Genomic DNA, 10244 nt, shown 5'->3' with positions numbered 1-10244 from the left:
TCCACAAACTTGGCCAGTTCACATCTGACTCCGGAATCTAGATCGTTGATAAAAATGTTAAAGAGTACTGGTGGGTTGCCAACATAATGTCCATTTTCAAAAAGGGCTCTGGAGGTGAATCTCACTTCTATCCATGGCAAGTTGGTAGAATCTACTGTATAATAATGAATAAAACTCATTGTCATGTGGACAAGTATGATCTGCTGGGAAAGAATCAGCATGGCTTTTTGTAAAAGGAAATCCTGCCTCATCAATCTGCTGGAGTTCTTTGAGGGTGTCCACAAGAACATGGACAAGGGGGATCCAGTTGACATATCTGAACTTCCAAAACGCTTTTGACAAAGTCCTGCACCAAAGGTTTTTAAAAAAACTGCATTGTCATGGGTTTGGAAGGAAGGCTTTTTGATGACTGAGAGATGGTTAAAAGATAGGAAACAAAGGGTAGGGCTAAGTGGTCCTTTTCAGGATGGAGGGAAGTCAAAATGGAGCCCCATAGGTATCTGTGCTGGGCCCAATTTTTATTCAATGTTTTTATCAATAACCTGGAAATGGGGATGCACAGTGAAATCACTGTTTGCACATAATGCCAAATTATTCTGGTTAGTCAAGTCCTAAGCTGATGGAAAGGAGCTGCAGACATATTTCACCAAGCTGAGTGAATGAGCAAAGAAATGACCAACAAGGTTTTTGGGGTGAATCTGATATCTTTTATTAGACCAACTTAAATAGTTGGAAAAACAATTCTTAGCAAGCTTTTGGGTTTAAAAACCTCTTGATAGGCTAAGGAAGCATCTGCAGTTGGTGTGTGCTCTTCCTGGATGGAATGAATAGTAAAGAAGCCAGAGGCTGGGCTGGTATGCATGTGATACAGGCAGTCAATGAAAATGTACCAGGTACCCTTCCACTATTTACCTGATACATTCATCCCTCTTCTCTCTTCCCCATCCCACCCAGCCTGTCTCTCACCCACTGACTCCTTAATTTACATCTTCACTGACTGCCTGTCTTGCATGCAGCCCAGCCTCTGGCTTCTTTACTATTCATTCCATCCAGGAAGAGCACACACCAACTGCAGAGACTTTCTCAGCCTGACAAAGGGTTTTTAAACCCAAAAGCTTGCTAAGAAAAGTTTTTTTCCAACTATTTAAGTTGGTCTAATAAAAGATATCAGATTCACCCAAATAACTTTGTCTGCCTATGTCCTTAGACCAACACAGCTACAACCTATACCCCTGGGCAAAGAAATGGAAGATGAACAAAGTAATGCACCTGGAGAAAAATAGTAGTAGTTGAATCAGAAAAGGTACAAAGAAGGGCAATCAAAATGATCAGGAGTATAGAGCAGTTGCCATACCAGGAGGAACTAAAAAAGGCTAGGACTCTTCAGTTTGGAAAGAAGGCCTGGGGGGGTATGATAGAGGCTTATAAAATCATGAAGGGTGTGGACCAGGGACCAGGGATCAATTGTTCACCGCGTTCCAAAATACTAGAACTAGGGGGCGCCCACTGAAATTAGTAGGTGATAGGTTTAAAACTAACAGAAGAATACACTTTTTTTACACAATGCCTGATAACTTGTATAATTCATTGCCACAGGAGGTGGTAGAGGCAGATAGCATAGCCAGATCCAAAAAGGAGCTAGACAAATTTATGGATGATAAAGCTATTAAGAGCTGTTAAACAGAATGGTTGGAGATGTTTCCTCTGACATCTCTAAACCAGTAATGGTGGATGCCAGGGAGGATAACTCTAGCACTAGCTGGTTCAGTGTTCTCCCTCTAGCATCCCCTTCTGCCAGTGTTGAAGACAGGGTGCTCGGGTAGATGGACTGTTAATCTGACCCAGTGTGACAAGGCACTTAGCACATTTCTGTCACTTTAAGAGGAGAGAAGGTCCAGAAACAGCTTAGGCAGCAATCAGGGAAGGTACCTGATGGGAAGGAAGGTGGGCTTGACATATATATCAGTCCAGGGCCTGAGGCAGGGAGGCAGTCTTACCCTGGCAGCTGACAGGGAAGGAGCTCCTGAGCAGGTTGTCGAAAGAGTGACTCTGGCTTCCACCAAGTATGTCTGTGGGTAGGCACTGGCAGCCTTAGTAAGAGGAATTCAGCTATAGGGCCAGTGATACTACTAAGCTATCTAATCAAGATGGTAGAAAAAATATGCTGCCCTAGTATTCACAGTTCGCTGTACAGCAGAGGCATAGCATGCTAATAATCAGATCTCCCTCACCCTTCCCCATAAGGCAGCCTGCAAACTTCACTCCGCTGGGAATCCAGAACTACACCTTGCACTTTATGAGTGCATGACAGCAGCAGTTAAGTGACCAGTGGATTAATGCCTGTACATGGTCTTGATAAAATACACTGAGATGCTTTGAAAGGAAAAGTACCAAAGAAACGGGAGCAAAATTGCACTTGCCATTCGGTTTCTTTATCCTTTCATGTACCCTGAAGGTCAGTACCAAGAGAAGGCCCTCTCCAATCTGGAAAACCATGTACAGCAGTGGAAAGAAGTAGAGGGGTCCAATGACTTCAGGGTCAAAGACCACTTTGAGGATAGCAGAGCAGAGCTGTATATTCTGGCAGCCGGTCTCCATGCACACTGTCCTCCTGCACCTGTACAGGTCAGAAGTAGACATACACAGGCATTAAAGATATGGTACATTTTTATACTACTTAACATGGACATATTTAATTCTTGGTAACAACAGCTTCATTTTGCAAAGGTATAACTATACATCAATTTTTTCCATGCCTTGCATGAAACAACTTGATGAGTTTTAGTCTTGTTTGTAGTGGCCAGGTATGTATTTAATAAAAATTGCTACTAGAGTTGGTACCAGGAGTGGATCCAGAAAGGGATCTTGTGGTGCGGTCACACCTCACCTCACCTTGCCCTCTGTCCTCCCCTCCCCTTCCCCCCAACTCCTAGACCATGATGAGAAAGCAGCTGGGGTCTTTCATAAGTCCATGACATAGGCAAGAATTCCACCCCCCTCACTTGTACCTTCCCCCCCATTCCCCCATCTCCTCACCCATTGCTGCTGCTCTCCCCACATCCCCTGGCTTATCCAAGGCAGCAGGAGGAGATCCAGAGCCACTCCTCTGCTCCAGCTGGGGTATACAGGGGCTCAGCTGGAGACAGCAGCTGTGGGCAGGTTCTCCCCTTCCCAGTGCCCCTGGGTGTTCCCTGTCAGCCTGGGAACAGGCATAGGTGGTGGGAACCTACCCACCACTGTCACTGCTCTTGCCATGATCCCTGGCTGAGCCTGACTGCCTGTACAGCTCAGCTGGAGAAAGGCAGGAGTGGCTCTGGAGCTTGCTCTGCCTCGGTCAGATGAGGACAATGGCACTGGTGGGTGGTGGGCGAGGTAGAGAGGAATGGGAGGGGAGGAGCTGATGAGCACAGAGGGGAAGGAATAGGTTGCCAAGAGTTGTGGGAAAGAGAGCAAGATTCATACCTGATTTGGGGACTTAAAAGGAATCCCTGGCTCCTGCAGGGCGGTCTCCCCATCCCATGGGCGTGCAGGGGGAGGAGGGGAAGTTTGGAAGTAAGGGGTGCACCTCTGTCCTTTACAAAATCCTGGATGTGCCCAGGGTTGATATTGCTTGTGGTGGACCAAGGAGAACAACCAACTCATTCTTTGTCCATGAGCTTGGGCTCATCTCTCATCCCAATCAGCATTTAGGCACACTAACTAGCCACAATGGAGGTGCAACTGAAACTACTACTGATCGTACTGCACTTGTCCTGTAGCTAAAGAGAAAGCTTCTGTCAGCACAATCATTAATAAAATACTTGTGCAGGCAGCCTCTCTATTCTGTCCTCATGATTCCAAAACCAGCACTAGGAGACCATGATCAAAGCTTATGGTGAGAAGGATGAAAAAATTACTTCCATTTTAAATGATACCAGTGTATCACAGTTCACACTGAACCAATATAACTGTTTTGCCTGTCCACTCCTCTCCTAATAGAATTGGATCTAAACTATTCTCATGTTGAACTTGTTAAAACTTTAACTCAAGTATATATTTACAGCAGCTCAGTCAGCTAACAAGGAGTTTAGGAATGGATAGGCAAAACTGTTACATCAGTTCAGCTGACATGTTCCCCTGCTCTGTTTAAGGATATAACGTTCCATCTGTTCACACCCTACCTTCATTTACAGTACCCTGGAACAAACTGAGTCAGTGCCTCCCAGCATACCAGGCATCCCAACATTGAGAGTAGCCATCTTCAAACAAATAACAAATCAAAAACCCTTTAAATACAAACTTGATTGATAAATTGTGGGACAAGAAGTCCTCCATGGAGTAGATTGTGTTAAAATGGTTTCAACAGAGTGTGGGTTTTTATCCCATTATCTAGACTAGCTTTTAACTCCAGCTATTTGTTCTTATGTCCCTGAATGTCAGCTGTCTTGTTGATCCCTACTGACTTTTCAACACACCTTTTGCCTCCCTCAGCCATGCCCCCTCCCTCTGTTCTTTTCCTTTGTAGTTAAATTTCTCTCTTTTTTCAAAAAACCCTTTCTTTCTCTGAGTCCATTTGTAGCATCTGAGAAAGTAAAGTGTCACCTACAAAAGATTGTGCCTCTCTGAACTAGTTAGTCTCTAAGGTGTCACCCTGCCCAGCCTTCAGCCCAACATGCCAGTGGCCTTCATTCTTTTGTACTCATCCCCCTTGCCAAGAGCCTTTGTTGGCAAGAGGAACTGAAGATGATTGAGGGATAGGGTGGTGAAAGGACATACCGGTCATTGAGCTTGAAAAATGCTGAAAGGACATAGCCCAGCAGGAAACCAATCAAAGGCATGGAGGCAGAAGTTCCCAATAGAGGTGGTGAGAAGATGATTAAGATACGGTTTCCAACATTGATCACAGACAGAGCGATTATTGCAACAGATGACACTAGGAAAATGGTCATCCCTGCCTGAAATAAATGTGGGGCAGGTGGCAGGAAAAGACAAAACAAAAGTTTCCATCACAATTAATCTACATATTTGGAAGCAACTGTGCCGTAGCCTGTTAAAATAGCATTCTGCATATATGCCAGTGCCCTCAGACCAAAGCACTTTACTGGTGAAAAAGGAGGAAGTTTCACTCAGAGTTAGAACACTGTGGGTGCACCTACGCATGTGCCCCACTGAGCAGTTGGTACTGCATAGTCATTTAGTACTTGCTTTAGTGCAGTCCCAGCACCACACGGGTTGTTTCTGACCCTACTGCACAGTAGCTTGTTGCTACTGCGCAGTAGTGGTGGTGTCATGGTTCCTGCCTGCCAGTGCTATGATGCTATAGTGATGAGCTATGTCTCCATAGCTTGTTGCTACGGTGACATAGTGTCTTGTGTAGCTGTGCCTTGTTTTACCTAGATTACAGGTCACTTCGTGGGATTGCTGCTGATGAAAGAGGCAGAAATGGGTCTACAGCCCAACCTCTTATTTGCTGGCACTTCAAAACACAAAAACAAACAATTATCCCAAAGTTTATCTGGTTACCTGTGGCAGCACAACATGGATTCTCATCTGTAGTGGCTGGGGAGACTCAAAGGTGGCACACAAATTGGCAGCAGATCTTGAATTTACTGAGTTCTCCAAATTTCCTTCCAGCCTATACCCCATATTTATAGATGGTTGATTTAATAGTCTACTAAATGATCTCTGATTGTTTTTATTGACATTTCTCTGTTTCAGTGAAACTTTTGGAAGTGGACTGAGCCAGATCTCTTGTGGACTTGCAAGGTATCAGCAGGTGCATCTACACGTTCATTAATGTGCTTGTGCTACTGCATATTAAGTTTAGTACCTCTAATATGAGAAACTCGATAAAGATGCAGTAGCTGCACTAATGCACGGTAGCAAAGGTGAACTTTTTTGTACTGCTTAATGCATAGTAGACTAATTTTGCTGTGACACACTAATGCTCAGTAGTATAGTTCACTGCGCATTAAGGCATCTCATGTAGACGCACCCAGTTAGTTGGGATTTATATCCTTGGGAAAGTAAGTTATATCCTCCTTCCCTCCCATATCATGGACTGTTGTTCAACACTTCTGTTTCTTCTTTACTGTAGTTTATGGTATTCTCTGACAAGGTTGTTTTTGTTTTTACAAATTATCTGAGAATCTTAATCTTAATATATCTATTATAGCAAAATAGCATCTAATACATTTGGTTACATCAGTCAGTACTACTAATATTGTAAGATAAAGCTATGATATAGTCTATTTGTATTATTTAATGTATGGTCTTCAGGCCTTGTGCTTTGTTTAATTGTCTCTTATTACTGGTTTAATTAGACTTGTGGATGACTTCCTTTACTTTGCTGACCAAGCTAGTTGTCACACTTGCAAAGGTTGATGCTAGGGTTACTCAGAGACAGGCTTTGGAGTCTTCTGCTTAGCCACACTTCTGCAGCTTGGCCTAGACTCCTGGACAATGGCCAAGGCTTGCGACAACTGCTACCTTTGGTGGCATGCAATGTAATAGCTATTTTATTTTTTCAGCCCACAGCAACAGTACCTAAAAGTTCAGCAGAACTAAAGAAAAGATAATAAGCAGCGAAAGTGCCTTGAGACTTCTGGGAGTTCTAATTCTCATTTCTAAAACTCTGCTCCTTAGTTCAACACTGACAACTTCTCTAGCTTTCAATGGTTTTTTCTGACCTCAAAGGTTATTGTTTGTCAGAAAGGAAGATAGGCTAGGTTCCCAGGCTGGATATTGTGTGTCATCTTCACATGTATGTGCTGAAATGTTTATAGTTCCTTCTTGACCATTCTTGTAAAGAGCCCCGTATGAGAGAGACCTCTCCATTAAGTGTTGTGGCTCATCTCTGGACTGACTCTCATTGGATATCCATTTATAATGCCTTTTTGTTGGGATCAGTTTTGGGTTTCAGCATTTAAGCTGGTGGTACTGATCTCCAGCTATTCAAAGAGCCAGAGTTTTTGGAGTGGCAGAATGCAAGAGGCATTAAGAGGGTGTAAGTATCTCTCAAATCTATTGCTAGAGAATCGCATGATTTCTGTACCTCCAGAACTCCCCTCCTTTGTATCTATGTCCTGGACATGAAGAAGCAGAGTGGTGAATCCCTACATAATTAAATGTCTAGTAATTTGCCCTGCCATTTCTGGATGTCTGTCATGTCATGTATCCACTTTGCCCACTCTTAGCAGGTATCAGGGCGCTCAGCACAGTGAGTGCACTTTCTGTGCTGAAGGTAAATAACATAGAGCACTCCAACATCTTACCTTGATGATGAGGCGAGTATACTGTGGCTTCTTCTCATTCAGGAAGATGCCAATGACACAGGGGATGAGCATTGTGGCCAGGGAGAAAACTATTCCCTTGTAAGGCACTTTGCTTTCTAGATCACCCTTGTACAACCCTCTTGAGTAAATATATAGGAGAAGAGGCATCATGCCAAGTGCCAGGAATGTTGAACATGCGGTCATCAAAATGCTGAGATGGAAAGAAAAAGTGTTAGCAGCAGGAACTTAAGTTCCTTTGTGGCCCATGCTTCTTTTTCACTTATGTGGACACATATTTGCCATTTAAAATGTTATCTTGCTTTCCTATTTCTTCCCATCCTATTGCAGATGCTTCCTCACCATTATTTTCAAGGGGTGAAAAGACCTCATGGAAGTGTAAGTAAGGAGATGGAAGCAGTTAAGGAGAATTTTATTTTATGCTCAAAAAGTATTTGTGAATGTGCTGTTATTCAGACAAATTGGATCAGAGCTCTGGTCCATCTACCCAAGTATCTAGTTCCCAGCAGTGGCTGGTATGAGTTGTTTTAAAGAAAGATGAAGAAAATTTACAGTAGGTCATCATGGAAGAACTTGCCCACAGGGAAAATTTCCTTCTACTTCCTGTTCGTTAAAGGTTGGGTAGTGTTCTGACATGTAACAGTTTATATCCCTTCTAAAGCTCTTGGGTTCTCCTGCTAAGTCTTGATGTTTTTGTCATCCTTGTAACTGCAGTTCAGAAACTCAGATGCTATGTAGACCCAACTAAGTTCTGCAATTTTTCTCTGACTGTTTCCACTCTTCTCTCCTGTAGGGGAGCCACTGGAATGTGAGGCATCGCTAACCGTTATTTTTGTAGGTCTTACCCTTTTCTTTTTGATGTGGTCCCCTAGCACAAGTCTTGATTTATACGGAAAGGCAAGAGGCCTCCAAGAATACCAGTGTGTGGGATAACAATTGTAACTTATATTCAAAATGTAAGTATTGAAGCACCAAATGGATAACCATGTTGCTCAAAGCTATAATTTTGTTTGCATGGAAACAAGGAAAGTATAACATTTATTATGTACCTTTTTATGCAGTTGGGACTAATCAGCACTTGTCACAAAGGTGGCAGGTTGTCTAAAAATACTTTGGATGCAATGCTATTTTTTTTTCTATCTAAAGCCTTGAGACTCATTGTGCCAGTAGGTTAGCCTGGAGACCAGTTACCCAACTGATATGGCTTGGCAATTTATAATGGTGAGGCTGCACTCAGCTCTCCTTACCTGAGGTTCATATCTCCTTTGGATGCCAGACTAAAGATGTTTGAGAGGTTTCCACCTGGACAGCAGCCACAGATAAGGATAGCCAGAGATTCAACAGGGTCCAGGTGAAAGAGCTTACCCAGCAAAAATGCTGTCAGAGGCATTATGCCATACTGAGCAACCACAGCAATGGCTAGCCCTTTGGGCTTCCAGAAGTGAGTCTTGATCTTGGCAAGCTCCATGGTGCACCCCAGTGAGATCATGACAATGAAGAGGACAGTGATAAGGATTCCGTTCAGAGCTTGTTCAGTGGGCCTTTGATTAAATGCAAACGGCAGTGTGAAATTGGGCAAAGATGCCTTATCCATAAGTGATATGTTCCAAGACTCTGGGTTCTCATAGGCCCCTCTGGTTTTGTTCATTGTGATGAGGAGCTTGTTCATTCAACCTTCCTGGTGTGACTGGCAGAGAGTAGAAGAAACCCAGTCCAAATCCTGAAAGCATTGCAAATCCTGTTCAAGTTAGTATTACATTCAGCACTCTCCCTTCTGCAATCTGTACCTCATCTTTTTTCAGCCCAGAGCTCTTATCATATAACAAGAAGTGCACCTGAGGACTATTTTTTTCTGAGATCAGTGTAATGTAATAGGACTACATAGGACATTCCTGCGTTCAACGTTAGAGCACCTTTTTTAATTAAAACAAACAGACAAACAAACAGCACCCCCATACTCCCATTGGAGGCAACCAGTATTTCATGCAAAACAGTTTCAGCCTCTATCTCATGGCCATTGAATGTGAACACATTAATTGATGGAAAAAATGCCACTATTTTCCAGCTTTGCAAATTGTCCAGCTGAATACCTCAACTCTTCCCTATAGTCTCCATATCCTTTCCCATTAAATGAGGACACAAGGGCAATAAATGAAGATGAAAAGCAGGTAAGTCAAAATCATCCAGAGACAAAACATTTTTATATCAAACAAAAGTAGCTTGTAGAATTTCAAGGGCACAAGAAGTGACTGAGGCCAAGAGCTTAAGAGGATTCAACAATAGCATTAGGTATCTACATGCCTAATGGAAAGCATCCACTTACATGAGAAAGGATACCATTTTTAAGGTGTTATAACTGGGAGCTTGGGGCTCCTAATACTTTAAGGGGAAAAAAGGTAGCAGAAAGAGCCCTAGGCAGCTAAACAGGGATTAGTTGCAGGAGGAAAGGCAACAAAGAAAATGACTGCAGCCTAGGTAATCAGTTGCTCATTAATATAAAGGTCAAGGGAGCACCTGACCAGAAGGGGGAAGAGCCCAGGGAATATAAACTTGGGTTCCTGAAGCAGAGGGGCAATATAGCCCTGAACTCTGCCAAGAGAGGAGCTCCTGGCAGCTCAGGCTGGTGAGAAGGGGGAAACTGCAGGTATGCCAGGTAGTCCCAGGACAGTGAGAGAGAGGGTGTCCTGGCAGTGGTATAATGACCCAGGGGGGGAACCTTGAGTTAAAGCAATTGCTTTTATGTTTTGTGTTCTAGTTAACTGGTGGTTTGGATGTGGCTGCAGGTGCATGTGAGGAGGCCCAAAGGGTGCATTCTGGTTAACCCACAGGGGAGTGCCAGGGGCATACTGGTGCCGTGAGCCCTGCCAGGTGCCTGGCCTCAGGGCGTAGAGTAGGTTTAAGCCAAAGGGCAGCAGAAATCTAGAGAGAAGTCAGATGGGGCCAGTGCCCGAGAAGGGTGGACACCAGTGCCAG

At 43.6% G+C, this 10244-nt stretch overlaps 1 protein-coding gene across 1 annotated transcript in view; it reads right to left on the bottom strand.

Moving 5' to 3' along the window:
• The window catches only part of SLC10A1 (solute carrier family 10 member 1), an 18040-nt gene extending 9121 nt beyond the window's left edge, over positions 1 to 8919 (bottom strand). Inside the window, exons 1-4 of the mRNA XM_019519946.1 lie at positions 8519 to 8919; positions 7254 to 7464; positions 4756 to 4934; positions 2421 to 2617 (exon numbers count right to left, since the gene is read on the bottom strand). Of these exons, the coding sequence (XP_019375491.1) occupies positions 2421 to 2617; positions 4756 to 4934; positions 7254 to 7464; positions 8519 to 8919 (988 nt within the window). The remainder of the gene's footprint in view (positions 1 to 2420; positions 2618 to 4755; positions 4935 to 7253; positions 7465 to 8518) is intronic.
• Positions 8920 to 10244: the final 1325 nt, after the last annotated feature.

This window comes from Gavialis gangeticus, unplaced genomic scaffold, assembly GCF_001723915.1.
Source record: "Gavialis gangeticus isolate Ggan-Ray unplaced genomic scaffold, GavGan_comp1, whole genome shotgun sequence".
NCBI classification, from domain to species: Eukaryota; Metazoa; Chordata; order Crocodylia; family Gavialidae; genus Gavialis; species Gavialis gangeticus.
The sequence above is the reverse complement of the archived record's forward strand: the minus strand, read 5'-3'. Positions and strand labels throughout refer to the sequence as shown.